Raw genomic sequence first — 27911 nt, 5'->3', positions numbered from 1 at the left:
TGGAGATAAGCCTGCTTTTTCTCAGACTTGCAGGGAAGAGGGGAGTGTCACCCAGTTCCGAGATATACAGGGGCACATGAGCATTTAGCCACACACACAGCTTGACACTGATGAGGACCAGGCCCCAGCTGTCCTCCAAGCAGGTGTTCTGGGCTGTCCCCTGCAGCCCTGAGCTGGGCGGCAGCCCTTCAGTTCTGCTGGCCCCTTGTCCCCAGTGCTGTGGGCTAGCAAGATGCCCTACTCCCATTTCAGTCCACCTGGCACTGACCTTTAGACAGCAACTCTGCTTTCTGGAGGTCTATTTTCCTGCTGGTGGGAGTCCTCCCCTCTGCCCCCACCCATCATCTCTGGGTCATCAAAAGCGTCTTCGGTCAAATAATGTGCTGGCTCTGCCCATTTGAGGCCAGCTTTCTCACATGGCAGTAGCATGGTGGCCCAGGGCTGGTTCAAGGGCAGTGTCACTTCCTTTAGAAAGCTCCCGTGCAAAAGAGACCCACTACCACATTATTGGTGGGAGTGCAAAATGGCAGAACTCTTATGGGGGAGTTTTGTGTCTCCTGTCAAATTACCAACAGAGGGGCCTCTTGACCCAGCAATCCTATTTCTAGGTGCTAACGTCTGTGTAATGGTTTCCAATAGCAATGTTGTAATAGACTGGAAACCCCCAACGTTCACCAATAGGAGTGATTAAATATAGTAAATCCACATAATGGAATGGTATGCAACCATAGAAAACACCGAGGAAGTTGTCCAGGTACTGGATAATCATCTCCAGAATGTGTTCAGTGAAAAGAGTAAGATGTAAAATCTTAAGATACCCATGTCGTACCCAGGAGGGGTGGGCATGTGGGACTCCTGTGTGGGCAGGTGGGGCACCTGATACCTGGGAGGTGGCAGGTGGGCCCACAGTCACTGTGGTAGAGGCCAGCCTCCCCAACAGGAAGCCTGAGTGTGGGAGATGGAATCTGGCTCCTTAGGGAGAGAAGGACACTCAAGACGGCCCCGGACATGGGAACTGAAGAGGCCCCAGGCCATCCAGTGTAGGCCGGGACACTGAGGGCAGAGAAAGAAGAGATCTGCTGATGCCAAGCTTCCCACTACTCTCCAGCCTGGTCAAGAGCCAACTCCACTCTTTGTGAAAGATCCAATTATCCTGGGTGAGGTTAGTGGGGAGGCAGGAGAGGCGAAAGGAGAGAGGCGCTAGGCCAAGGGGCAGTGACTGTCCCTCACACCCCACACACAGGGGCTGCAACTGGGAACCTTGGGGGCCAAAGACGCCCCCAGCCCCAACTTATCTCTAGGCTGCCCTCAATCCCTACCCAGGATCACTGCGGTTTCTTGCTGGCGCCTCTGGTCTCTGACAGCCACGGCCCCCCCATGCTGCACTAATGGCTCAGCCTGGGGCCCCAGGGACCTCCCCCGCCCCCCAGACTGCTCTGCCGGCCCCCTTGCCCCCCTCACTGCTGAAACCCAATCCTCTGCGGCAGCTCCAGCTCAGCACTGCCTCGGCACTGCTCCGCAGCCCCTGCCTGCCACCATTAGCTGTACCCTACCTGGTCTCTGCCGTGGAGCCCCCAGCCCAGTGCCGAGCCCAGCAGAGCCACCGCCTGTTCCTGGGAAGGCCAAGCTGGACCAGCCCTGTCACCTCATCCAATCCTGCCAGGCCAGTGCCCTCCTAACCACCTCTTGGAACTGGCTCCTCTCCCACCCTCTCCTCCCCTGTCCTCCCCTGCGGTGGCCCCTGCTGGCCCACCCTCTCTCAAGCCCTCCCAGCCCTCCCACCCTCCCTCTCTCCCGCCAAGCCCCTGGAGCTGGTCACCAGCCCCTGGCCCCTGACTCCAGCCATGAAGCCCTCCTCAGGGCCGGAGGAGGCCCGGCAGCCAACCTCAGACATCCGCGTGTTTGCCAGCAACTGTACGCTGCACGGGCTGGGCCACGTCTTCGGCCCAGGTGGCCTGACCCTGCGCCGGGTTCTGTGGGCCACAGCTGTGCTCCTGTCACTGGCCACCTTCCTCTACCAGGTGGTTGAGAGGGTGCACTACTACAGGGAGTTCCACCACCAGACAGCCCTGGATGAGCGCGAGAGCCACCGGCTCACCTTCCCGGCCGTCACCCTGTGTAACATCAACCCGCTGCGGCGCTCACGCCTCACGCCCAACGACCTGCACTGGGCTGGGCCCGCGCTGCTGGGCCTCGACCCCACCGAGCACGCCGCCTTCCTGCATGCCCTGGGCCAGCCGCCCGCGCCGCCCGGCTTCATGCCCAGTGCCACCTTCGACATGGCGCAACTCTATGCCCGTGCCGGGCACTCCCTGGATGGCATGCTGCTAGACTGCCGCTACCGCGGCCAGCCGTGTGGGCCTGAGAACTTCACTGAGGTGAGCTGGCCGCCCTACTAGCCCAGGGACCCACAATCCTGGCCTTGTCAGCCCAGGCTCCCCCAAAGTCAGGGCACCTAACACTGCCTGCCCGGGCTCCCCACCCTGCAGTGCCCTTCTGTTCAGCCCAGGAAGTGGTCCTCCCGGGCCCTTCCCTGTCTCCCAGCTGAACGCAGTGTGCAAGGCTGTGCCTCCCAGCATGGGCACCAACCCAGGCTGGCTCTGGGCCTAAGGTCTGGCCTGTGGAGACTCTGTTCCTGGAGGGAAGGGAAGGAGACTCTCCAGGTGGACTGTTCTGGGGCAATAGACCCCTCTCTCCACCCTTCTGCCTCCTCAGTGTTCTGCCAGCCCCAGAGGAGGGCAACTGTGCGGCCCACTTCCTTTTACCCAGTCCCCAAAGAAACACTTGTCCTGTGGGCTGTGCCCCAGGCTTTGGGGTGTGTGTGCGGCAGGGGGGCGAGGGGATAGAGGAGTTGGAGTAATGGGCGCCAAAGAGGGTCCCACCACATGTGCCCACATGGAGGATGGGGCTGAGGGGCATTGAGATGTGGGCTTCAGGGTTCAAAGAGGAGACCACGCAGAGCAAGGAGGAGAGGTCCTGTGGGCCGCGTGCTTGCCTAGGGGAGAGGGCTGCCATCCTGTCTGCCCACCCAGGTCTTCACCCGGATGGGGCGGTGCTACACATTTAACTCCGGCGCTGGCGGGGCCGAGCTGCTCACCACCACCAAGGGCGGTGCTGGCAATGGGCTGGAGATCATGTTGGACGTGCAGCAGGAGGAGTATCTGCCCGTGTGGAGGGACGTGGGTAAGAGGCACCCCTGGGAAGCTGGGGGCATGGTGGGATGCAAAAGCCTAGGGAAAAGGCTAGGGGAAGGGTGGGGAAGGGCCAGGAGGGGTCCCCAAAGCATGCCCTTTCCTGTGAGAAGGGGCAGGGTTGGCTCATCCAAGTCTCAGGGAGAGGGGACTGCAGCAGGTCTGACCTGGTTGGGGCAGGAGACCTGATGGTGGGGTCTCAGGCCTCAAGGGCCCCTCCCCACAGAGGAGACTCCGTTTGAGGTGGGGATCCGTGTGCAGATCCACAGCCAGGAGGAGCCGCCCCTCATCGACCAGCTGGGCTTGGGGGCGGCCCCCGGCTACCAGACTTTTGTGTCCTGCCAGCAGCAGCAAGTATCCTCTGCCATGCCCCCAAGCCCTCCCCACAAGGCTCCCAACCCCTCTTTCAGCATCCCCCCCACCTCAGACCCTACCCTCAACTCCTCAGACCTGTCCCAGGGTCCCCACTCCAGTCATCTCCCACATTCTTCAGAGCCTCCTTAACCCTGCACAGCTGAGCTTCCTGCCACCGCCCTGGGGCGACTGCAGTTCAGTATCTCTGGACCCTGACTTTGAGCTGGAGCCTTCTGATCCCCTGGGTGCACCCGGCCCCAGCCCCACCCCCAGCTCTCCCTATAGCCTAGTGGGGTGTCGTCTGGTTTGCGAAACCCGCTACGTGGCTCGGAAGTGCGGCTGTCGAATGATACACATGCCTGGTAAGGGGCTGGCGGGGAGGCGTCCGAATCCCTCGGGGGGCGCCCGGGGAGCGCCCGCCGCTCCTGAGGCCGTCTCCTCCCCGCACCCCCCCAGGCAGCGCGCCAGTGTGCAGTCCCCAGCAGTACAAGGACTGTGCCCACCCAGCCCTGGGTAAGGGCCGAGCCTCCCCCGCCTCCCCGCCTCCCCGCCGGGCGGCCGGGCGTGGCCCTGACCGGCCCCTGTGCCCGCAGACGCGATGCTGCGGAGGGACGCGTGCTCCTGCCCCAGGCCCTGCGCCGTCACGCGCTACGCCAAGGAGCTCTCCATGGTCCGGATCCCCAGCCGCGCCGCCGCCCGCTACCTGGCCCGGAAATTCAACCGCAGCGAGGCCGAGATCGCGTGAGCCGCAGGGGGGTTCCTGGCGGGCCCGGGGCCGAGCCTGGGTGGGACACCAGCGTCCACGTCACAGGCTCTGGGACTCTGGGCAAGATGCTTCACTCGTGTGTCCCCAGGATGGTGACGCCCCCTCCCAGGGTTCTGGAAAGTCATCTGAGAACACAGACCTGTTTCTTGCCAGCAGCTGGCACCAGGGGTGTCCAGCGAACATTCGAGGCCTTTGTTTTTCTCCAGGGAGAACGTGCTGGTCCTGGATATCTTCTTTGAGGCCCTCAACTACGAGACAGTGGAGCAGAAGAAGGCCTATGAAGTGTCGGAGCTGCTGGGTGTGTGCACAGCACCCTGGCGTCGGGGGACGTGTAAGCAGGGCAGGTGGCTTTGAGCTCAAGGGTGACCCTGTCTCCACAGGTGACATTGGGGGCCAGATGGGCTTGTTCATCGGGGCCAGCCTGCTGACCATCCTGGAGATCCTAGACTACCTCTGTGAGGTGGGCCAGGGCACCCGCTGGGGGAAGGGAAGGGGGACCGGTCACTTGGATCAGGTGAAAGGTGTGCACTGGCCACCTCCCCTACTGCTTGCCCCCAGGTATTCCGAGACAGGGTCCTGGGGTATTTCTGGAACCGAAGGCGCTCCCAAAGGCATTCCAGCACCAATCTGGTAACAGCCCCCTCTTCCTCCCCGTCCCTTCCACTGGGTGCTAGGTCCGTCCCCTGAAGCCTAGAACATCATCCCCACTCACCTGAGAAGAAACAGAGTGGCGGATAGCTGGTCCCTGGGAGGGAGGACCCCTCCCACCTCTCACCCTCTCCCTCCTCCCACAGCTTCAGGAAGGGCTGGGCAGCCATCGAACCCAAGTTCCCCACTTCAGCCTGGGCCCCAGGTAACATAAAATGGCCCCCAGAGGGTGCAGTTCAGGTCCAGGAGGGCAGGGGCAGGGCAGCGACTAGGGAGGCCTCCTGCCCCAGCCCTGGGCTCTGTCCCCAGGCCTCCCACCCCTCCCTGTGCCGTCACCAAGACTCTCTCTGCCTCCCACCACACCTGCTACCTGGTCACGCGGCTCTAGACCTGCTGTCTGTGACCTCGGGGCCGCACCTTGACTTCCTGGACATGCCCAACCTGCACGTGCCTTGCCATCTTCAACCCAAATAAAGTTCTAATGGATCAGCCTTGGGTGTTCCTCTTGCAAGGCAGAGACTAGCCAGGCCAAGGGCAGCCTTCCTCAGGCACAGGAAGTCCCCTGGCAGCCATCATCAGCTGGATATGGCCTTTGAAATGTGGAGCTTGGGGCCAGCCCATGGCTCACTTGGGAGAGTGTGGTGCTGGTAACAGCAAGGCCACAGGTTCAGATCCCATATAGGGATGGCCGGTTAGCACACTTGCGAGAGCGTGGTGCTGACAACACCAAGTCAAGGGTTAAGATCCCCTTACCGGTCGTCTTAAAAAAAAAAAAAGAAAGAAATGTGGAGCTGGGCCCCAGTTAACTCACATAAAGCTCTGGCAGAGAATGGTAGTAAGAGGACATCAGTCATTTGCATCCAGTGTGAGAAGTTTATCAGGCTGACATCTCAAAGAGCAGGGAGGACAGGGATCCCCCAAGCCCATGGCTCGGGTGTGATGCACAGAGGTAGTCACAGTCAGTGGGGACCGACTGTGCTGTCAGGTATAGCTGGAAGAAGGCTCTGACCCAGAACCCAGCAAACCGTGAGCAGGAGGCAGGGAGGGGACAGAGGGGCTGTTCCACTTCCAGGAACACAAGCTGTTGTGCTGCCTTCGAAGATCGTGACTCCTTTTCTCACGTTTGTGTGACACATGACCCATCTCCACGGGAACAGTTCTTGCTTCCCCAACCTCCCCACAAGAGCCAAAGGCCCCAGCTTGAGGCAGTGCAGGTGGGGGAGCCCTCTCTCCCCCCCAGTTCCCTTTCGCACCCCAAACATTGGAACACTGACAATAAGGGAGTGGGGGAGGGGCGTTCCTGAAGGAACCACATCTTTGGGTCTCTCCTGTCCCAGTCTGCACGCCTGGAGATGGGGGGATAAAGAAGGAAGGGACAGGAGTTGCACATGGGGTGTGAAGAACCACGAGGGCCTAGCCCTCCTGTCCCCATGCCGGTGGAAGCCCATCCTTGCTCTCACACCTGGCCACCCGCCCCCTCGCACTGTGTCAGGCCTGCCTGGGCAGGGGGAGGAAGGGTGTGCACGAATGTGTAAGCACCGTGTGTGGGGACAGCGCCACCCTGACCCCAGCCATCAGGTGCAGGGGGAGGGTCCCGGCTGCATTGTTTAGCTGGAGGAAGGGGTGCAGAGGGTGACAAAGGGGAGCAGAGGCCTCTGCCCCCTCCAGAGCCATTCTACCACATCAGCCGGACTGTGGGAAAGGAGCCAATTTATGAAATTAAATAAAGTTCATGGAGGGAGTGAACAGCACGGTTCAGCACCTCCACCCCGGCCAGCCCAGCACAGCCGGGGCGCGGCACTCCATGCACCCCAACTGCCTCCCCTCCTGGGAGGGGGCTTAAACAGGCCAGGCCCCAGCCTGGCAGCCAGGGGTCCTGCAGCCTAGGGGGGACAGAAGTCGGAGAAGTAGGGGTGCTGCAGGGCCTCTTCTGCTGAGATGCGCTGGACAGGGTTACACTTCAGAAGGTTCTGGAGACAGAAGGAAAGCCGGTGGCAGGTTCAGGCCAGCTCAGCTGCCCAGAGCCCCACACTCCACTAGTGCCTCTGGACAAGTGTTTGGACGCCTCCCTCTACCCCAGGTCACCTACCTGCAGCAGGTCCCTCCCTGTGGCATTGAGCTTGGGCACGACATTCACCAGGGATGTTGTGGCCGGGTACATTGGGTAGGGCTGTGGAGGGGCATGGAGAGTCATTCTGGTGGCATGGTGGTGTAGAGACTGCTAGAGCCATGAAATAAAAGGGACCACTGACCAGCAATGACCACTGAGCCGCCGCTGGCAGTGGCCCAGGCCCTCCCAAGCTGGGGAGGTGGGGGGCTGAGGGCCTCAGCCACACCCCCACACCCGCAGCCAGCCCAGTGATGACCACTGAGCCCCACTGAGCCGCAGCAAGAAGAGTTCCAGGTTCCCAAGTTGGGGAGGCAGGAGGTGAGGACTTTTGCCACACACCCCCTGACATCTGCACCCAGCCTGGCAACGACCAAGCCACCGCTGGAAGCCCCCAGTCTTCCCTGTGGGAATGAGGGGGGTGCCACAGGCCTCAATCCCACCCCCTCCTTCCTCCTCCTTCCATCCCATTTTCTTCCCCTTTCCCTCTCCCCCTCCCTCCCAACTGCTCTGCAACATCACAGAATGTAAAAAAAATTTAAAAAATAAAATAAAAAAATATATATATAAATAAGGGACCGCTGATGAACCATGGCTTCCCATTCCCTGTCATACCTTATAGTCTGGCAGTTTGGTCATGGCAGGCCACTGCTCCTCAGTCGGGGTCCCCAGCAGCGTGTCCACAGGGTCAAGGATCACTCATGGAAAGGGCTCTTCCCCTTCTGGGGTGGGATTGCTCACGCCCACTCGGCCTCCTCTCACCCCGTCCTCACCTCCTGCCAGAAGCAGGCCCTAGAGCTTGGCTGGCACGTTCATTCCCACCTGCATGCACAGCATTCGCCGTGTGCCAGGCTCCTTCCAAACACTAACATCAGCCCCAGTCCTCATGTCTGCAGTCCCAAGGAGCAGTCAGCCTTCCCCTGCTCCTACAAACCCCCCGGCTCCTTTGGCTCCTTCATCCTAAGGATTCATCTCTCACCTTGGGAAGCGTCCTTGTGGCCTCCCCCAGTGGGCCCTCCTTGTCTACAAGCCACACCTTCTGCACAGGTGCATCTGCACTGTGACAAGCAGGGTTGTCCCCACCCTCTGCCCTCCATGTCTTCCCCTGCAGAGGAAGGCCTGCAGACCCCAGCATCCCAGGCCATCGCCACCCTCTCGCCTGCGCTCTAAGCTCCACGGGCTCGCTCCCTGCCACAGGCGAAGGCAAAGGGAAAAGGAAGGGTATCGGAAGATCCTCTTCAACTGGTCGTCTACATCGTTGCCAGGGAAAAGAGGCCGCCCAGCATTGGCCAGCTCTGGGAGAAAGAGGGGGGGGCTGTGACATGACACATGAAGGACCCCTCACTCTGAGGGACCCCTGGCGCCTTCCATCCCCAGCCCCAAGGTCTCCACTCCCTTCCCCCAGAGGGGACCCTCCAGACCCTATTTGTCAACCCAAATAGGAAAGTGCCTCTGCAGAGCCCCAGTGTGTCACCTGCAAAGATGCAGCCAGCTGACCACATGTCGATGGACGTGGAGTACAGCTTGGCCCCAAAGAGGACATCCGGTGGCCGATACCACAGCGTGACCACCTGGAGAAGACCCACCCACAGGGACCCTCCGTTCAGAGGGCTCAGGAGGAGGTTGGAGGAGGAGGATCAGAGAGGAGAGCACAATCATGTTTGGAGTCCTGGAGTGGGAGCTGAGAGATGCCCACAGGGGACTCCCTCCCTCAACCCCCTGTGCCACCCCCCAGCTCACCTCAGCTGAGTAACAGCGAACGGGGATCCCAAAGGCTCGAGCCAAGCCGAAATCAGCCAATTTCAGCTCCCCGTTCTGAGGAGGGGACATGGAGAAGGGCCTTTAGACGCTCCAGACAGGCTCCAGGCTCCCTTCTCCCAGTCCTGCTTCCCTCAGCGCCCCCACCCCCACTCCTGCTTGCCCAGTCTCCCCTGGGAAGTACCCTGTTTATTAGCAGGTTCTGGGGCTTCAGGTCCCTGTGCAGCACGTTGCGGCTGTGACAGAATCCCAGGCCTTTTAGCAGCTGAAAGAGGAATGACTGTGGGAGGGGCAGGGAGGAGGACGTCAGACACTCTAGACATGAGCTGTGCCCAGCAGTGGTCATACCCTTTACACACCCTCTGCTTTGCTCCCCTCCCCTCCCTTCCGCACCAAGATCAGCACGACACAATTCATTCACTTTGTATGGCGCTGGGTATCAGATGTACACAGTGAACAAGGTGGCCCTGGTCCCCACCTTTCTGGACCTTACAGTCTAGTGGGCCTTGCCGCCTCCCCAGGCCATGCTGATCTCCTCTACCATGCATGTGACTACACGCACCATCACCATCAACAGATACTGTGTGACAGTATTATTTAGGACCAGGTGCCCTTGGTCTTGGGCCTAGAACAGTGCCTGGCACACAGCGAAGCTTTCAATAAGTTTTTGTTGGAAGAAAGAACATATCTCTTTGAGCTTCATTTTCTCATCTCTCAAGTGTAAATAACATCATTGACATCAAAGTGTTACTTTACAGGTCAAAGGAGACCATGTGAAAATGCTTGCTAAGACTGGAGGCCCCTGAGGGGACAGAAACAGGGTTTTCTCATTTCTCTGACACCCTAGAGTGTCCCTGTTCAGGGCTGAAACTTGGTGTTCAAGAAGTGCTTACACTGAATGGAGACCCCAACCCCAGCCTGGATGGGTCCCCAGGACGCCACTCCCTCACCTTCACAATCTCGGGATCAAGGTCACCATTGCAGCTGTCAAAATACTTCTTCAGGTCCTAAAGGGGGGGGGGGGCAGTGTAAGAAGAGGACAGAGTTTAACTTCCATCTGGGTCCCTATACCCTCCCAAGGCTACTACCCCGCCATCCCCCCCTCACCTGGTCACAAAATTCAAAAACCAAAGTCAGCTTCTTGTCACTATGCAAGACGTCATGAAGCCTAGGGAGAAGGACGGGCTCAGCCAGGAAGGTCCGCAAGTTTGCACCTAACATCCCGCTGTCAGCCCAGCCCCACGTGGAGGGCCCTGCCCGTGCCTCACCTGACAATGTTCTTGTGCTTCAGCTCCTTGAGTAGGCAGATCTCCCGGAGGGCCGAGCTCGGCACACCCTGCACATGTGAGGGAGCCCAGCCCAGCGGGCAACAGTCAGCTCCCTCCCAGACCAGGCCCAAGCCCCTCCCGGGCTCTGGTGCCCCACTCCTACCTCATCATCGTCATCCAGCCTCACCCGTTTCAGAGCCACGATCTCATGAGTCTCCCGGTTTTTGGCCTTGAACACTGTTCCATAGGTGCCTAGGGGAAGGAGGTCAGGGGTGAGGGAGAGGATGAGGCATCCTTCCCCACCCCAGGAAATCCCCCCGAGAGTGGGGGCAGCATCTGCGTGTGCAAGGGAAGGATTCAGGATGAAGGCCGGGTGTAGAAGAGCTTTGTGAGTAAGAATGTGGTGGGCGGGGAGGGGCGAAAAGGTGCATGCAGAGGATCAAGGGTCCCGGCAGGAGAGAGTCTGTAGCTGCAGGGTAAGGATGTCCCTAATAAACGGTGCTCTGGCAGGGCCTGGACATAGTGGGAAGGGGTCTGGGAGAGGAATCAAGGCCTGCAGAAATGTTGAGGTGGGAGGTCTGTGCATGGAAAACAGGCTGGGAGTCGGGCTGAGGTTGTGCAAGTGATGCTGAGGCTAGGGGTGGGGAATGCAGGAAGTGCAGCGATTGAGAGGTCGGGTCTCCAGGGAGAGCAAAGGTTGGGAGTGGGCGTCTGTGGGAAATGCTAACAGCGGGAGTGTTGAGGTCTGCACGGAGTGTTGAGGTCGGGGGCCAGAGATGCAGCCAGTGCTGAGGTCAAAGCCTGTAGATATTGCTGACGGTAGGGGAGCCAGGGCTGCAGAAGAAGATCTTGTAGGGACATCTCGTGGTTCCATTACCTTCCCCAATCTTCTCCAGTTTCTCGTATTTCTGCATCGCGGCGGCCGCGGGGACCCCTGCGGGCGGTGGGTTCTAAGATTCCGGCCCGGCGTTGCAGAGGAGGCGGCACCCCAGCCTCCAGCCCCGCCCCGCCCTCCTGCCTGCGCATGGGCTTCTGGGACTTGTAGTCCTAGGAAGGCCGGGTCCCCCCAGTAATGCCTGGGGCTATGGACAAGAAGACTACAAGCCCCAGCAAGCTGCGCTCAGGCTCTCTGCAGCCCTCGATTCCCGGGACTCGACCGCGGAGGCAAACCCTAGACTTCAATTCCCAGGAAGCATCGCGTGTCCGCTTTCCCGGCGCCCCGCTGCGAAGCCGCAGTTCCCAGTGTGCCCCGCTCTTGTTATTCCTTTTCTGGGCTCACAGACATTTGAACAAGGCCGCTCGGGGACTACACGTTCCAGAATGCAGAGGGGGCGGGGGGGGGGGTGCCTCCTTGTTTGGGGTTTGGGTTTGACGGCCTAGATCCCGGGCCCTGGTGGCCCGGCTCTGCCCCGGTTGGTGGTATTGAGTTCCCAAAGACCTCCTGACGACCTCAGCATGGGTTTCCACCCCCGTCCCCCCGCCATGCCACCCAGAGACCCCACGGTTGATTTTGGAATGGCTCTGAGCGAGGTCCTGCTGCCGATGACCTCACAGGGAACAGCCGGACACGGCTGAGGGGCAGGGGTGCCCCACGTGAAGCTGGATTTGAGCGAAGGGACGCACGCCAGAGACCCCCTCTATGCTGGGCCCCGTTTCTCGTCTCAGAGCCCCCCGACTCCAGCCGCTCCACGCTGACATGCCGAGGCAAGCTGGCGGGGCTCCCCAGGTACCCTTTTCCAGGGCAGGGCCCACTGGAGCCGGCCAGGGCGTGGCCAGCGAGGGCTGGCAGGTCGGTTAAGCCCTCGGCAGGCCACAGACAGACGCCGCACTCCGGAGCCCTTACCTCACCCTTACAGGGCTGATTATAGATGTTCCAGGCTGCCCTCTCATTGTCTCATGATTGCATTCTTGAGGGCCGTGAACCGGGCGAAAACGGCCCCAAACCAGAGATGGTGCGAAGCACTCAAACACTTGGTCATTAACCCGTTTATACCCGGATGCTTTTGCATACACGATGCTAGGCTTCGCCCACGTGGCAGGCTACAGCACAGAGACAAGTGCATCCCTTACCTGCAAGAACCCACCATTTAGTTGGAAAACGAGAACCACAGTTTTACGTGATAGGTGATGGCTATGAATAGGCCTCGATTGGGTGGGGAGGTGGCAGAGACGGTGGGGGGCACCGCAGGGAACCTCTGTCCCTCTCGGAAAGTGGGGAGTCCCCAACAGGTTGCCTGCCGCTAGGTCAGCTCAGAGGAAAGGGCAGCCACCCTGCAGCCGCTGTCACCCTCTCACCGCCCGCCGTCCCGACTCCCAGGCAAAGACAGGCGCTTTCTCGGAGGCACCGGGGTTTACTGGGAGGGGAGGGGGAGCAGGAGAATCTTCACCCCGATGCATGTATATTTCAGCTTCCTTCGCCCCGAATTCCCGGGCCATCCTTGCGCCGGTTTCCCAGCCCGGGATCCCCAGCGTGAGGCGGGCTCTGTTCCGCCCAGAGGTGCCGTCATGGAACCAAGAGACGGCGTCCCCGGGGCCCCGTGCGGGGAAGCCCAGGGCGGCGGCCTCGCGGGGCCGGGCCGAGGGACAGTGGGGTGTCCTCCGGACTCCGGGCCGGGGTGCCGGGCTGTGCCTGGAAGCGCGCCCCCGCCCTGCTCTGGGCCCCCGCCCCCACCGGCGCTGCGGCGGGGCCGCGCACGGTGCGCCGGGGGGCGCGCACGCAGGGGGCTGGGCTGCCCGCGGCGCGGGGGAAAGTTGAGTTGGGAGAAGTTGGGAGCGGCGGGGACGCGCCCCGGGGTGGGCACAGGGGAGTCGTCGGGAGCGCACGAGGGCGCCGGAGGGCCGGGAGAGACCCCGAGACCCCCGGGGCACCAAGTCCAGAGCAAGCGGGTAAGCGGAGAGCTGGCGGCGGGGGAGGCCCGGGGCGGCCGAGGGAGGAAGGGAGGGCGAAGGAGCGGGCGGGACTCTGTGGAAGGGGAGGAAAGGGCGGGGACTGGGGCGCGGGGAGTCGAGGTCTCGGGGACAAGGATGCGGGGGCAGACTGAGTGCCGGTCGGAAGCGGGGACTCCGGGGTCCGCTCGTTAGAGTTCCCTAAAGTGGGGGCCGCGCCCCTGCCACTCTCGGGGAGGCGCCGCCGGCCGGCCCAGTCCTGGGCAGACTCCAGACGGCCCCCCTCCCCTGCGACCCCCCCGACACTGTCCCTCGGTCCCTTCCAGCCTGGGGGCTGCATGGGGCCCCCGCCCCCATCTCCGGCTTGGGAGGCGGAGCCGAGAAAGGGGGTGTCGGGTCAGGTCGGGACAGGGGGTCAGGCAGAAGAGGGGGCCGCTGGGTGGGGATGGGAAAGACGAGCCCGGAGAGCTGGACCTGCCTCCCGGGGGCCCGTGTTTCTGGCTGGGGAGCTCCGTGCTGAGTGTGGGGGGCGGCGCTGCCTGAAATGCGAGGTCCGCTTTATTCTTCGTCCTCGCCCCTCCAGCCCCACGTCGAAGCGCTGTGGAATGTAGGAATTCACTTGGGGAGTGGTTAATGCTCAAGTGGGGGTCTGGGGTGCTAATCCCTTGGGGAGGGGGAGAGATGCTAATCCTCCGGGCCGGTCGGGGCTGGTCTCCGGAATGTGCCCCCACCCGGATTATCGGCACCGATGCTTTGGACAGAGGCTGCTTTGTGTTCTGGGACGGCGGGGGAGGGGTGGGGGTGGGTAAAGGGAGGAGGGGAGGGCGGAGGAGCGCACAGAGGGCACAGCCTGGAGGTGGGAGTGCTTAGGACAGGTGCTTAGGACAGACTCTCCCCACACCCCTCCCACACCATGCTCCCCCTCCAAGCGCCCTGGCTGGTGGCCTGCTGAGGACAGCACCAGCTGAATTGGAGAGCTTGCTAGGAATGTGTCGGCCAGGCTCCCCACCCTAGGCTGACCCCCAACCTATGTTGTTGGACCCCACGCTGACCTGTCTTACCCCCAAGTTAGCCCAAAGTTGGGCAACCCTGACTCTCCAACAGCACACTGGGGAGCTTCGGTGTTGTTACCTTCGGAGAGCCTTGGGTGCGCCCGGTGCTCTCCCCATGAGGAATGGATACCCCAGTTTGCAGTGATCAGATTCCCTCCCTGCAGCTCCTCTTCTGCTCCCCCCTTCCCCCCACAATACATGGTGCCCTCCTCAGACTTCCTACAGTCACAGTCAGGAGGGAGGCAGCCCTGCCATTCAGATTTTCCTGGCCCCAGGCTAGGGAAGGGAGGGATCCGGACTGCCCTCAGGGGCAGAACCTCAGGGTTTCTGTGCCCACCCCTTCCCAGCCATCACGTGCCCCTCCCCCATTATAAAGCTCTGCCCAGCCTGTGCCCACCGACTGTCCCTTCCTCCCTCCCACTGAGTGGAGTCGGGCTCCTGCCCGTCACCCAGGGAGACCCAGGCAGGGGGTGCCCGCTCCCTGGGGACAGCCCCCTTGCTTGCGCTTTGGGCTCTCCAGAGTTCTTTCTCTCCCTCTTCCTGCCTGCGCTCCAGCTCCACGGGCTTCTCCTCTCTCCACCACACCCCTCTCTGGTCTGGACCCACCTCCGCTGCCTCCAGCTCGGTTCCTGTTTCTGTCTGGGCCTTCACTCCCCTCCTTTGCCTGCTCTTTGTCGCTCCCTCCCTGTCCCTGTGGCTGCACTCAGGACTAGGCCTTGACTCCTTCCTCCCCCACCTCCTGCTCCTCCTCAGTCTGCGCGGTTTCTTGGTTGGCTCTTTTGCCTCCCTCCACTGGATCCTCTCCTCTGTCTCTCTTTGTTCTTCTCTTTTCTAACTATAAATATCTGTCCTCTTTGCTCTTGCTGCCTCTAAGGGCCACTCTAGGTCCTTCGTAGTTGAGGAGGATCCTAAGTAGTGACGAGCCCGGAGTGGCAGGCGGCCGGGCCCCTTCCCTTCCAGGGCTGGGTGCCTGCTCACCTGGCTGGCTCTCAGATGGCAATTGGTCCTCTTGCCCACCCAGGTTATGCCTCCGCCTTGTTGCCCTGAAAGCCGCAGTGACAGCGAAAAGGGCTAAGATTTGGCCATGAGCGGCGCCCCCGGGTGCCCCGCCTCGGGCGCAGACTCTTTCCGCACGGTGAGTGTTGCCCACTGGGTCCCCCTGCCGTCCCCTAGCCACCCGTGCTCTGGCCATGCCAGCCACCAGGGGGGTGTGCATGTAGGTGTGTATAGAAGGCCGGGAGAAGAGCCTTTGATGCCATCTGAACCCTGACTTTGCTTGATGGCTGGGATGGTTAGTGGGGGTGTCAGGTGGTTTCCAGCCCTGGGAGGGAGTCGCTGTTTCCTGAAGTAGTTTAGTCTTAGCAGGAGAGGATCTTTGGGGACCCTGAGTTTCTAACCCAACAACCCCCTCTGACCTGGCCCTAGAGGTGGAGGTCTGCGGCTGCTGCAGCTGCACACAGAGGTTCTGGGCAGCACTTGCTAGCCCCAGGAGGCCCCGCCCCAGTCCCCACGTGCCACCAAGGCCCAGCCCTCCCGGCCCACACGTGGCCACCAGCCCACATGGCCCCCTCCAGATTTTCCTGAGGAGTCTAATGATTAACCCCTGGCGCCACAGTCAGTCCTGTTATTGGTCACTTTGGCCCAGCAGGGCACGTGACTAGGAATGGGCGCGGGCCAGTCCCCTCCCCCTCCTTCCTGGTTTCACCTCTTCCGCCATGGACTTCTTCTTGTGGCCTCAGGTGCGAGGGGTCTGTGACCCACACCCCCTCCCCGGCTAGCTCCCTGTGCTCACTGCCCGCCTCCTTCCTCCCAGGGCTGCTGTTGGTAGGAGTGGGGCTGAGCGCTTGGAGGGTCCAAGCACCTGAGGGAGCTGGTTTAAGCTGCAGAGATGGGCTGGGCAAGAATCGACCTCACTGAGGGGAGAAGGCAGCCCCTTGACCTTCGCATCTTCTTGTAGCCAGCTGGCCAGAGCCCACTGCTCCCGTCCCGCTCGGTGTCTCCTCAAGGCCCGCCCTTCGTCCCGGCCCTCCTCCTCTTGCTCTTCCTTTCTCTAGCTGCTGGCACCGCCTTGGAGGGGGCTGCATAGCCCGTCCTTGGAGGTCCCGATGCCCTTCAGGTCCAGAAGCTCTTGAGCAAATATTTGGCGGTGCCTGGAACTGACACCAGCAGGGGGTGGGTGGGGGGCTGGACCAAGGCTGCCCTGCGAGGCAGCAGAAGCAGCAGCTGTTTAGCTAGGCTGAGCTCTCGCAAGCACCGCAGTTTCTGCCCCGCGCTGGCCGCTGCTCCACTCCCGCAGGATGACTCAGGTTGGGGAGTGGGGTGGGGTGAGGGGCAGGGCTTGGGAGCCTGGAGTCAGGCTGGGCTCGGCGGGGGTGCTGCTGTGGTGAGTGAGGCTCCGTGGTGGGTGAGGCTCCCCAGTGAGGTGCAGCGCATGCATTCCGTGCGTACATTCCAGGTCTGGTGGGCTGGGTTTGCTTAACTCAGACATGCTCCCAGGTCAGTTAGCATGGGCACCTCCAGAAATTACTTTTTGGGCTCAGCAGTTGTCCTCCAGCCAAAAGGAGTTTCTTCACTGTCTGCCATGTGAACTGCCCAGTTCACACATCCTCCCTCTGTGCTGCAGACAGGCTGGACATACAGGATTTCTGCTGAGACTTCCAGGGTTGACCCTTCTATCTACCCTAGAACTGACCAGAACTGACTGCACAGCCAGGGTTCAGACAGCTCGGAACCCAGGGGATAGGCTGTGGGGCAAGGGGGGTTATCGAGTCTCTGGCATTAAAGGGGACAGGTTGCTGGGGGGGTACTGGGTCCCTGGCATTAGAGGGCACACTACAGAGGGCAGATACTGGGTCCCTGGCATTAGAGGGGACAGCCAAGCCAGCATGGAGTACTAGGTCTCCTGCACTGGGGGGAGTGGGGCTTTGGGGTGCAATTCTCAGTGAATGCTTGTGGGTTCTCTCTACCCCTTTTCCCTCACAGCCAGAACCAGAGAGCTTGGGTCCTGGGACACCAGGGTTCCCTGAGCAGGAGGAAGATGAGCTTCACCGTACCCTGGGCGTCGAGCGGTTTGAGGAGATCCTGCAGGAGGCTGGGTCTCGCGGAGGGGAGGAGCCAGGCCGCAGCTATGGGGAGGAAGACTTTGAATGTAAGGGGGCAGGCAGGGGAAGGGGGAGGCAGGGGCTCAGGCGTGACGGTCCAGCAAAGTGAGGGCTAGGGTCCTAGTGGGAGGGGCCAGGGTTGTGGACCACAATGGCAGGGGAGGGACACTGTGCCTGTCGCCACCAAGCCCCCTCCTCCCTGCAGACCACCGCCAGTCCTCCCACCACATCCATCATCCACTGTCCACTCACCTGCCTCCGGATGCCCGCCGCCGCAAGGCACCTCAGGGCCCCGGACGGAAGCCCCGAAAGCGCCCTGGAGCCTCCCCTACAGGAGAAACCCCCACCATTGAAGAGGGGGAGGAAGACGAGGATGAGACCAGCGAGGCAGAGGGGGCCCGGGCCCTCACACAGCCGTCCCCTGCCACCACACCCTCTTCGGTGCAGGTGAGCGGGGCACGGGCTCCTGGGGGTTGTCCTCAGGGCCTGGCCTGGCCTCCCCTGCCCACTTGGTTCCCTGTTGCAGTTCTTTCTCCAGGAGGATGAAGGCACTGACCGGAAGGCAGAGAGGACCAGCCCTTCTCCGCCTGCACTGCTGTCCCACCAGGAAGCGGCTCCCCGGGCCACCAAAGGGTAAGTGCATCCCAGTCAACAAGTGCCCCCAAACAGACACCAGCCTTGCCAGGGCATAGAGGTGATACGGGAGGAAAGCATGAACCTCGCCGTCACCCACTGGGTTCAAGTCCCAGTCCTGCCCTGGCCTAGCCGTTTGGGCAAGTAACTTAAGCTCCTTGAGCCCCAGGTGCCTTGTCTGCAAACCAAGCATAACAGAACCTTTTTCCCTGGGTGGTGTCAGGGATTAAAGCGTGACGTGAATGAAGGTTCTAAGTGTGGTTTAGCCTGGCATGAGACAGATGTGCAGTCTGAGCTGACCCCTGCCCATGGTGTCAGGGGGAGCAGGGTTAAGCACTGTCTCAGGGACTGGAGTGGTGACCTCCTAGCACCCACTGGGAACCCCAAGGTTTGGGAGGCATAGGAGACCCCTCTCATTCTTGGGGAGCTGCCAGTCCACCCTGGTTGGATTCCAAATGTTGGCACATGAAATGGCAGGAACATTGTCGCTACATCTGGTGGCCAGGTTTGGGCAGAGTGGCAGTACCAGCAGGCGATTGGAGTTTGGGGGCACTAGTCAGACAAGGCTTCCTGGAGGAAATGACTTTGAGCTAGGTCTCAAGGTCACTACTATCACAGACCTGTTGCTTTCTGGGTGCCATGCAGCATGAAGGGCCGCAGGAAGTGAAGGGCACGCTGTCCCCTCTGGGTCATGCAAGGCTCACTGGGGCACAGGCTGTGTAGAGGGTGCTGGGCCCAGTGACAGGGAGCCCACGGGCTGCCAGGTGGCTGGGAGGAGGCAGGGGCTTCCGAGAAAGGCTGGCATTAATGGGAAAGGGTGCCAGCAGAGCGAGGCTCTGAAGGTGGGTGGAGGCCGGGAAAGCCTGGTGGTGGACGGCTCTGGTCTTGGGAGGGGATGTGGGCTTGGAGCTGTGGAGGCTGGCGAGGTCAGGAGATGGTCAGGACAGATGGCAGGGGCCAGAAGGCACTGGCATTGGCAAAGAAAGAGTGGGCAGAGGAGCAGAAGGTGGAGTCTGTTAAGCATGAGGCCTTCATGCCCTCTTCACGAGCACAGCACAGGGAAGTTTGTAGTTTCAAAGCCCCACTTGGTTAGAAACGTGGGGCCCTGGGAACCTCTTGTGTCCTGTGGTTAGGGGTGTGCCTGGGAGGGGCAGAGGGCACGGGATTGAATGCTAACTAACGTGAAGGAACGTTCATGAGCTCCCATTATGAGCCAGGCCCTGCTCTGGTACTTTTGCAGAATTCCACCTCTCTGGGCACCACAGGAGGCTGGCTTCAGCCCCATTCTGCTGAGGAGTTTATGCTCAGAGGGGCCTTGGGATGACCGTTTGGGGCTGCACAGCCAGGAAAGGGGAGAGCTAGGATTTCAGGGCTGGCAGTCTGCTTCCAGAATCCTCCTCCTTCCGACATTCGCACTTCCCAAGAGTGGGAGTAGGGGGGTGTGGGCTCCTATGGGTCCCCTTCCCAGGTTCCCCCTGCACAGGTGCTGGTTGTGGGGAAGGAGGCCGTCTTTCTCAGGCTCACAGCTGCTCTCTCTGTCCAGAGCCCTAGTGGAAGAAGTGGTGGCCGTGGCCAGCGGCACAGCAGGGGGGGATGACGGGGGTGCTTCAGGACGCCCCCTGACCAAAACCCAGCCTGGACATCGCAGCTACAACCTTCAGGAGAGGAGGCGCATCGGGAGCATGACGGGGGCTGAGCAAGCACTGCTGCCCCGTGTCCCAACGGACGAGAGCGAGGCTCAGACACTGGCCACAGCCGACCTGGACCTCATGAAGAGTGAGTGCTGGGGCCTGGGCCAAGCCCACTGCTGTGGGAGGAGTAAGAGAAAAAGAGAGCCTGACCCTGGCCCTCTACCCCTCCACAGGTCACCGGTTTGAGGACGTTCCTGGGGTCCGGCGGCACTTGGTGCGGAAGAATGCCAAAGGGTCTGTGCAGAGCAGCCGGGAAGGGCGGGAGCCTGGCCCCACGCCTCGGGCCCGACCCCGGGCTCCCCACAAGCCCCACGAGGTACCGTGCTCTGATGCATGCTCTTCCATCATCTCCCCATCCTTCTTCTCCCCTGCGCCTTCCCCTACCTCTCAGACATCAGTCATCTCAAGCACCAGGGTTGCCACCTATGGTCGTGAAGGTTACACACTGCACAAGAGTGTGACGTACACAACTCAGAGCTTGTGGATTTGGGCATTGCGATTAAGATTGACATCTTAGACATTGTTGATTTGAGTATTGTAATTACAATTCACATCTGAGACATGATTTGAATATCATGACCATTTTCTGAAGGATGGCAGTGAGGTGTTTGAGGAAGAGATGCCTTTTCTGGCTTGAACTAAGGGGCCCTCTGGGCTAGAGGTGGCCGCGTGTCGCACCGCACTTCATCTTTCACAGCCCAGTCACCTCTGTACTCATCTGATCCTCCCAGCAACCTGTGAAGATGACCACAGGCTTCAGCCATAAATCAGGTGCTGCGACTTGGCCAAGGTCACTTAGTTACTTGGTGGCTCTGCCCACCTTAGGTTCCAGGGCTCTGGTCCTCAACTCTGACTCAAGGTATTTTTTTAAACCTTTTTATTGAGGTATAATAGACACAGAGTAAATTGTGCTTTTGTTAAGTACCCAGGTTAATGACTTGTTGCACCTGCAACGCCCAAGTGGATAACCACTGCCTACGTAGAGCCCATTTCCCCCACCCAGAAAGTTCCTTCATGTCCCGCCCAGTCAGTGTCCTTCAGAAGTGACCACTCCTCTGTCACTTGCAATCCACTTTGCCAGTTCTTGAATGTATACAAACAGAACCGTACAAAATCCCATTGTTTTCTTGTGTGTATAGTGATGTCTATCCAGCACTGATTACTGACAACGAGTCATATCGCCTGCTAAGCTGGCCAGTATGGGGATCTGAACCCTTGACCTTGGCGTTATCAGCACGGCGCTCTCTCAAGTGAGCTAACTGCCAGCCCAGAGCATTTTCTATGCTTTTTTTTTTTGTTTTAAATCCTCACAACAGCCCTTGGAGGTGGGCATTATTATTTAGTTTTTTTTTGGTGGCTGGCAGATACGGGGATACAAACCTGTGACCTTGGTGTTGTAAGACTACTCTCTAAACAATCAAATTAACCTGCCAGCCCAAGGTGGGCATTATTACTCCTATTTCACAGAGAAGAAAATCTGAGTCTTGGGTGGGTTAGTCACTCATCCGAGTTCCCACCTGGGCTGTGAGACCTTCAAGCCTGTGCGCTGCCCACTGTGCTGTCCAGGGCCACTTGCTCCCTCCCAACGCCACTTACCCCTGAGACCCACCCAGGATCGCCTCTGGCTCTGTATCACAGTGTCTTCTCATCTTGCCCCAAGGTGTTCGTGGAGCTGAATGAGTTGCTGCTGGACAAAAACCAAGAGCCTCAGTGGCGGGAGACAGCCCGCTGGATCAAATTTGAGGAGGATGTGGAGGAGGAGACGGAGCGCTGGGGGAAGCCTCACGTGGCCTCCCTCTCCTTCCGCAGTCTCCTGGAGCTGCGCCGGACCCTGGCCCATGGTAACCTGAGCTGCCCGGACCCCCGCCCAGGGAACTCCCGGCTCCTAGGCCCGTTTTCTGAGGACCCCCTGGCCAAATATCCCCACGTTTATCTTGAGTCACGCAGCGTGTGATACCACCTCGTCTCCCTAGTGTCACGCAGACTGCCATTCCTTGGACTCTTGTTGGGTGACTGCCGGGCAGGATTGACACTGCTGTCTCGTATCTGGTATTTTCAGCAAGCAGCTTCTCTAGGTGGTATTTTCAGCTAAATGAAGCTAAATTGTTTTTAGACCATGTTGATGGAAAGCTTTCTGAAATTGCTGGCATTAGAGATTCTGGGACGTATGATCTGATGTGTAGGGCTATGTAGATTTCACTGAATGGCCACAGGACTGTCCAGCCCCGTGTCTGGTGTTTCTGCTGTTTGCTTGTTTCCTCCTTCCCGCTGGGTAATCATTCTCACTTGTTGTTAGAAAGCCTGTTTCTAGGCAGCTAAGGACTGAGACGCCTGTTAGAATCGCTTGCAAACTAAGAGTAAGTAGGCCATGAGTGAGGCTTGGGCACTTCGGGTAAAGTGCCAAAGTGCGAGAGTTTTCTCCCCAGGCTTTGTACTGTCTGTGATGGCTGCTGGGGGGCCTTTGGTTCTGTTATCCTTCAGTTTTTTGTTCCTGAAAGTTGACCATGCCAGATAAATGACCTGGTGACTTTAGAAGGGACTTTCATTTCTATGTGAAATGGTGGAGAGAGGTCTAGAAGCACCCAGCAAGTAGCCATTGGCGTGCGCAAGTGAAGAGGAAGTGAGAAGCCTGGGGTGGAGGGGCGTCTTCGAATGGCTCGAGGGTCGCCACATGGACAAGGCCACAGACCAGCTGTGTCACATTCTAGAGGGTAGAAGTAGGACCCTAGAGTGAACATCAGAGGGAGATAGCACTTGACTCACTGAGAGGAAGAATTTTCTAGGAGCAAAGAGAAAGTGGGTGGTCTGGAGCATCCCAGAGGAGGCTGGCTGCTCCCTGAAGGGGCGTCTGGCAGGATTTGGCCTGGATGGCCTCTCTGGTAACTGAGGTTTGATGGTCTCTGGTGAGACTGACTTACAACATTCCTGGGGGATGTGGGGTAGGGAGAAATAGGTCAGAGAGGCGATGTGTCCTAGGCTTCAGCAGCAGACCTGAGACCTGATCTGTAGGCCAATGCTCCGTCCCCTGGACCACACCCTGGCTGCCCTCATCTGTCCCCAGCTCTCCCTCCCATTCCACCCCCACCATTGTTTCTCGGCCTGGGGATGAGGAATCCTCACACTGTCTTTATTCCAGGGGCTGTGCTCTTGGACCTGGACCAGCAGACCCTGCCTGGGGTGGCCCACCAGGTGGTGGAGCAGATGGTCATCTCTGACCAGATCAAGGCTGAGGACAGAGCCAACGTGCTGCGGGCTCTGCTGCTGAAACACAGGTGAGGCCCTGCAGGAGGAGGGGGATCACGCTTCATCCTGCCCACCTGTTCTGGGCCGTCACCGACCCTCCCTAACTTCACTGCCCTCTGCCCTCCAGCCACCCAAGTGATGAGAAGGACTTCTCCTTCCCGCGCAACATCTCTGCCGGCTCCCTGGGCTCCCTACTGGGGCATCACCACAGCCAGGGGGCCGAGAGTGACCCCCATGTCACCGAGCCTCTCATTGGAGGTGTTCCTGAGACCCGACTGGAAGTGGAGCGAGAGGTGAGGGGAGAATGGGCCCTGCCTGGGGCTGGCTGCAGGGCTGGGAGCAAGGCCCGTGTGAGCATGCAACGGGAGGCGCCTGGCTGAGCTGACCTCCGTTCTCCTGTGACCCCCAGCGTGAGCTGTCACCTCCAGCCCCGTCGGCTGGCATCACTCGCTCCAAGTCCAAGCACGAGCTGAAGCTGTTGGAGAAGATCCCTGAGAACGCTGAGGCTACAGTGGTCCTTGTGGGTATGTGGGGCAAGTCTTAGAGGCAGGCGGTCTCAGCAGTGGGGCCTTAGGGCAGGGCCACATGGAGTCTCCCAGGCCCTGCCTCAGTGCTGCCCCCCGGGCTGGGGGCTGGAAGGTGGTCCTGCCACCCTGCTCTTGCGCACATGGCCTTATGCCCCTAGGCTGCATGGAGTTCCTCTCCCGCCCCACCATGGCCTTCGTGCGGCTGCGGGAGGCCGTGGAGCTGGACGCAGTGCTGGAGGTGCCTGTGCCTGTGCGCTTCCTCTTCCTGCTGCTGGGCCCGAGTAGCGCCAACATGGACTACCATGAGATCGGCCGCTCCATCTCTACCCTCATGTCTGACAAGGTCAGTTCCCCTCCTCATCTGGGCCCTGTTCTCCAGAGCCCACCCTGGGCCACCCTCGGCCCCACACAAATCCCCCTGACCGCCAGTGTTGCCCAGCCCCAGCTGCATGACCTCGGCCCTTCTTGTGCCCTCCCCAATCCTCGTACTGCTTTGGCAGCAATTCCACGAGGCAGCGTACCTGGCAGACGAGCGGGATGACCTGCTGACCGCCATCAATGCCTTCCTGGACTGCAGCGTGGTGCTGCCGCCCTCAGAAGTGCAGGGCGAGGAGCTGCTGCGTTCCGTCGCCCACTTCCAGCGCCAGATGCTCAAGAAGCGGGAGGAGCAAGGCCGGCTGTTGCCCACAGGGGCTGGGCTGGAGCCCAAGTCTGCCCAGGATAAGGGTACGGGCCAGTGCAGACGCAGGGCCAGGATGGGGCTGCCTGGAGGAGGAGGGTGGGCAGGCCTGGGGGCACCCTGACGGAGGCCTGGGTTGCAGCGCTCCTGCAGATGGTAGAGGTGGCAGGTGCAGCTGAAGACGATCCCCTTCGGCGGACGGGCAGGCCCTTCGGGGGACTGATCCGTGACGTGCGGCGCCGCTATCCCCACTACCTGAGTGACTTCCGTGATGCACTCGATCCCCAGTGCCTGGCTGCTGTTATCTTCATCTACTTCGCCGCCCTGTCTCCTGCCATTACCTTCGGGGGGCTACTGGGTAAGGAAAGGCGTCAGGTGGGGGCTGGAGGCTGCACAGGGCCTTGGCCACCAGCTCCTGAGCTGCTTCCTGCGCCCCCAGGAGAGAAGACGCAGGACCTGATAGGGGTATCAGAGCTGATCATGTCCACGGCGCTCCAGGGCGTGGTCTTCTGCCTGCTGGGTGCTCAGCCGCTGCTGGTGATTGGCTTCTCAGGGCCCCTGCTGGTCTTCGAGGAGGCCTTCTTCTCGGTGAGGGCTCTTCTTGCCCAGCTACAGCTGCCCCTCCTCTTCCCTAGACACCTCCCCGAGTCACCCCAAGAGGGCTGGACCTGACTGCCCCTGCCCCACCCCCCAGTTCTGCAGCAGCAACCACCTGGAGTACCTGGTGGGCCGTGTGTGGATCGGCTTCTGGCTGGTGTTCCTGGCCCTGCTCATGGTGGCCCTGGAGGGGAGCTTCCTGGTCCGCTTTGTCTCCCGCTTCACCCAGGAGATCTTTGCCTTCCTCATCTCGCTCATCTTCATCTACGAGACCTTCTACAAACTGATTAAGGTGATTCCTGCTGAGAGCTGGGCGGGAGGGAGCCGGCAAGTCCTGTCCTGTGTCTTGGTTCTTTGTGGATTTGAGGCCAGGCTGGTCTGGAGTGTCCCCTGGGCTTGCTGTCCACGGAGTCTCCAGAGCTGGGGCTTATCCTTTCTCTTGCCCCTGCCCCAGCCTCCCTATCACCAACATACTCACCAGAGCTTCTGATCAATCTTTCACAAACTCACATATCCTTAATTACAAAGATAGCACATGCTTTTGCCAAGATGTCAAACAATCCAGGAGTGTAGAAAGGGAAAGTCTCCAGAGTTGACACACACAGACAGGGTCTGGGCATCAGACACGTGTGGGAAAGGCACGAGACCGACCACCCCCCAGTCCTCTGTGCTCATGTCCTCTTCCTTCAGACCTCTGGAGCCTCCCCAGGCCTGGCTGGTGCCACACTCCCCGGCCTTCCAGACTAAACCAGCTGCTCGGCCCTCTCTCAGTCCTATGCATGTCCCTGTGCCCACCACTGGTTCTCTGGGCTGTTCTCTTTTTTTTTTTGGCAGCTGGCCAGTATGAGGATTGAACCCTGGACCTTACTGTTACTGACACCCTACTCTAACCAGCTGAGCTAACCGGCCAGCCTGGGCCTTTCTTGTAATCCAAGGAGACAGGCTCCTTGAAGGCAGGCCCGCCCCTCCCCCACAGCACACAGCTGAGCCCCAGGAATCATCTCTTGGGTACAGCTGACAGGGTCCTTTGTGGCCCTCCTCTCCCCAGATCTTCCAGGAGCACCCTCTCCATGGCTGTTCGGTCTCCAATAGCTCCGAGGCAGATGGGGGTGAGAACGTGACATGGGATAGGGCAGGAGCCACCCTGGGGCCAGGCAACAGTAGCGTGGCCAGGCAGTCTGGGCAGGGCAGGCCCCGGGGCCAGCCCAACACGGCCCTGCTGTCGCTGGTGCTCATGGCCGGCACCTTCTTCATCGCCTTCTTCCTGCGCAAATTCAAGAACAGCCGGTTCTTCCCTGGCCGGGTACGTGGACCTTAAGGTTGGCGGCGGGGGAAGGGTGGGCAGGGGTGACTAGGAAGTAAGGGGGTACGGGGGGCAGAGGCCTCTGAGCGTGTTGCTTACCCTCTCAGATCCGGCGGGTGATCGGGGACTTTGGGGTGCCCATTGCCATCCTCATCATGGTGCTTGTGGATTACAGTATCGAGGACACCTACACCCAGGTGAGATGCTGCCCACGCAGCAGTGGGGGGCGGCCGGGAGTTTGTCTGCAGCCCCCACCCAAGCCTGCCCTCCATGTTGACCAGCTGCCCCCACACCGCCTCTGCCCTGCAGAAGCTGAGCGTGCCCAGTGGGTTCTCAGTGACAGCCCCAGAGAAGCGGGGCTGGGTCATCAACCCGCTGGGGGAGAAGAGCCCCTTCCCTGTGTGGATGATGGTGGCCAGCCTGCTGCCCGCCATCCTGGTCTTCATCCTCATCTTTATGGAGACGCAGATCACCACGTGAGTGCTCCCAGCTGAGGGCCAGAGCAGGCCAGGCGGGTGCGCAGCTTGGGAAGCACAGCTGCGGTGGGTGAGTGAGCTCAGGGACCTCGTGGACCCCGAATGTCAGGCTGGCTGCTGGAGTTTATTTTGCAGGCAGCAGAAGGTCCCACTGACGATGCTGGGACGGACAGGCTGGCCTGGCAGTGCTTGCTGGGAGCTGTCCCAGAGGGTAAGGGCTGAGGGCGCAGGTTCAGCTCCAGGATGGAATCCTAGGCCTGGCAGAATGGATGGGGACCACCAGGTTCTAAAAGCAAGAGGAGGGAATGGCTGGGGCGTTCTGCTGAGCGGTGCCTCCTGGGCCCCCGCCAGCGCCTCCCCCTGCTCTCAGGCTGATCATCTCCAAGAAGGAGCGTATGCTGCAGAAGGGCTCTGGCTTCCACCTGGACCTACTGCTCATTGTGGCCATGGGTGGCATCTGTGCCCTCTTTGGCCTGCCCTGGTTGGCTGCTGCCACCGTCCGCTCCGTCACTCACGCCAACGCGCTGACAGTCATGAGCAAAGCTGTGGCGCCTGGGGACAAGCCCAAGATTCAGGAGGTCAAGGAGCAGCGGGTGACGGGGCTGCTGGTGGCTCTGCTAGTGGGTATGCTGCCTCTCGCCCCCACTCTTCCCAGCAAGGACCCCGGGCCCAGGCAGCCCTGGGCCGACTGTTTCTCCTTTCTCCCCCAGGCCTCTCCATCGTTATCGGGGATCTGCTCCGGCAGATCCCCCTGGCCGTGCTCTTTGGAATTTTCCTGTACATGGGAGTTACCTCCCTTAACGGGATCCAGTTCTATGAGCGGCTGCACCTGCTGCTCATGCCACCCAAACACCACCCAGACGTCACCTATGTCAAGAAGGTGAGCCCCGCTTGGAAGGGGCCCGTCCTCTGCCCATCCTGGTCCACGTGGGTCACCCTCCAACTCCCCTCCCATCTACCCACTTTGGCCAGCCCTCTTTACTGTCTCTCTGTACAGACCAACCAGGCTCTGTATAACAGAGGAGGGGGATGAGGGTCCTCACACCCTGTGGACATGGCAGGCTGGGGTGCAAGCCTGGGCTCACCGGGTCTCCGCCCACCCCAGGTTCGGACCCTCCGGATGCATCTGTTCACGGCCCTGCAGCTGCTCTGCCTGGCCCTGCTGTGGGCCGTCATGTCCACAGCCGCCTCCCTGGCCTTCCCCTTCATCCTCATCCTCACGGTGCCGCTCCGCATGGTGGTGCTCACCCGCATCTTCACCGAGCGAGAGATGAAATGCGTAAGGACTCCCCCCGCCCCAGCCCCCCGGCCCCTCCCCGCGGTGCTGCTGGAGCCCACCCTGCCCGCCCACCCTCCCTCCCACAGCTGGACGCTAACGAGGCCGAGCCGGTGTTTGACGAGCGGGAGGGCGTGGACGAGTACAATGAGATGCCCATGCCGGTGTAGCCTGGTGTAGCCGCCGCCTGCCGGGACAGCCGAGGGCCGATGGACAGAGGGAACAGGGCTTGGTGGGATGGGGCTCCCCTACCCCCGCCCTCTCCGTCCTTGTTTTTTATTTAAGTGAATAATTTAAAGTCCCCCCTCCCCCCCACGCAGTAAAATGCTTCGGCCCCACCTATCTCCGGCCTTTT

At 60.5% G+C, this 27911-nt stretch overlaps 3 protein-coding genes across 6 annotated transcripts; 2 read left to right on the top strand and 1 right to left on the bottom strand.

Moving 5' to 3' along the window:
- The first annotated feature begins 1844 nt into the window (after positions 1–1844).
- ASIC3 (acid sensing ion channel subunit 3) lies at positions 1845–5347 on the top strand. The gene is made up of 11 exons (XM_063100387.1): positions 1845–2378; positions 3033–3183; positions 3418–3545; positions 3706–3907; positions 4002–4058; positions 4139–4286; positions 4518–4609; positions 4692–4771; positions 4870–4941; positions 5106–5164; positions 5269–5347. Exons 1-11 carry the CDS (start codon positions 1845–1847, stop codon positions 5345–5347), a joined length of 1602 nt encoding a protein of 533 aa, XP_062956457.1.
- A 1305-nt stretch (positions 5348–6652) lies between these two features.
- CDK5 (cyclin dependent kinase 5) lies at positions 6653–11093 on the bottom strand. Of its 3 annotated transcripts, none has more exons than XM_063099460.1 (12): positions 10970–11093; positions 10256–10344; positions 10093–10160; positions 9932–9992; positions 9775–9831; positions 9009–9104; positions 8807–8881; positions 8541–8637; positions 8292–8361; positions 7682–7742; positions 7049–7177; positions 6653–6929 (listed from the first exon to the last, which is right to left on the bottom strand). In XM_063099460.1, the coding sequence occupies exons 1-12, from the start codon at positions 11004–11006 to the stop codon at positions 6843–6845; spliced, it is 927 nt and encodes a 308-aa protein (XP_062955530.1). In that variant the 5' UTR covers positions 11007–11093; the 3' UTR covers positions 6653–6842. The 3 variants fall into 3 exon arrangements, with proteins under 3 accessions (XP_062955530.1, XP_062955532.1, XP_062955531.1); XM_063099462.1 differs by having other exon boundaries at positions 7049–7129; XM_063099461.1 differs by having other exon boundaries at positions 9009–9089.
- Positions 11094–11485: 392 nt separating this feature from the next.
- On the top strand, positions 11486–27898 carry SLC4A2 (solute carrier family 4 member 2). Of its 2 annotated transcripts, none has more exons than XM_063099120.1 (23): positions 11486–11818; positions 15052–15165; positions 17013–17178; positions 17337–17578; positions 17658–17764; positions 19308–19540; positions 19629–19771; positions 21116–21296; positions 22592–22727; positions 22826–22991; positions 23108–23222; positions 23384–23568; positions 23726–23951; positions 24047–24262; positions 24344–24492; positions 24599–24793; positions 25550–25804; positions 25912–26001; positions 26114–26280; positions 26651–26904; positions 26991–27160; positions 27386–27559; positions 27646–27898. In XM_063099120.1, the coding sequence occupies exons 2-23, from the start codon at positions 15115–15117 to the stop codon at positions 27724–27726; spliced, it is 3702 nt and encodes a 1233-aa protein (XP_062955190.1). In that variant the 5' UTR covers positions 11486–11818; positions 15052–15114; the 3' UTR covers positions 27727–27898. The 2 variants fall into 2 exon arrangements, with proteins under 2 accessions (XP_062955190.1, XP_062955189.1); XM_063099119.1 differs by lacking the exon at positions 11486–11818 and adding an exon at positions 12843–12978.
- Positions 27899–27911: the final 13 nt, after the last annotated feature.

This window comes from Cynocephalus volans, chromosome 6, assembly GCF_027409185.1.
Source record: "Cynocephalus volans isolate mCynVol1 chromosome 6, mCynVol1.pri, whole genome shotgun sequence".
NCBI classification, from domain to species: Eukaryota; Metazoa; Chordata; class Mammalia; order Dermoptera; family Cynocephalidae; genus Cynocephalus; species Cynocephalus volans.
This window is presented reverse-complemented; position numbering and strand designations above follow the sequence as displayed.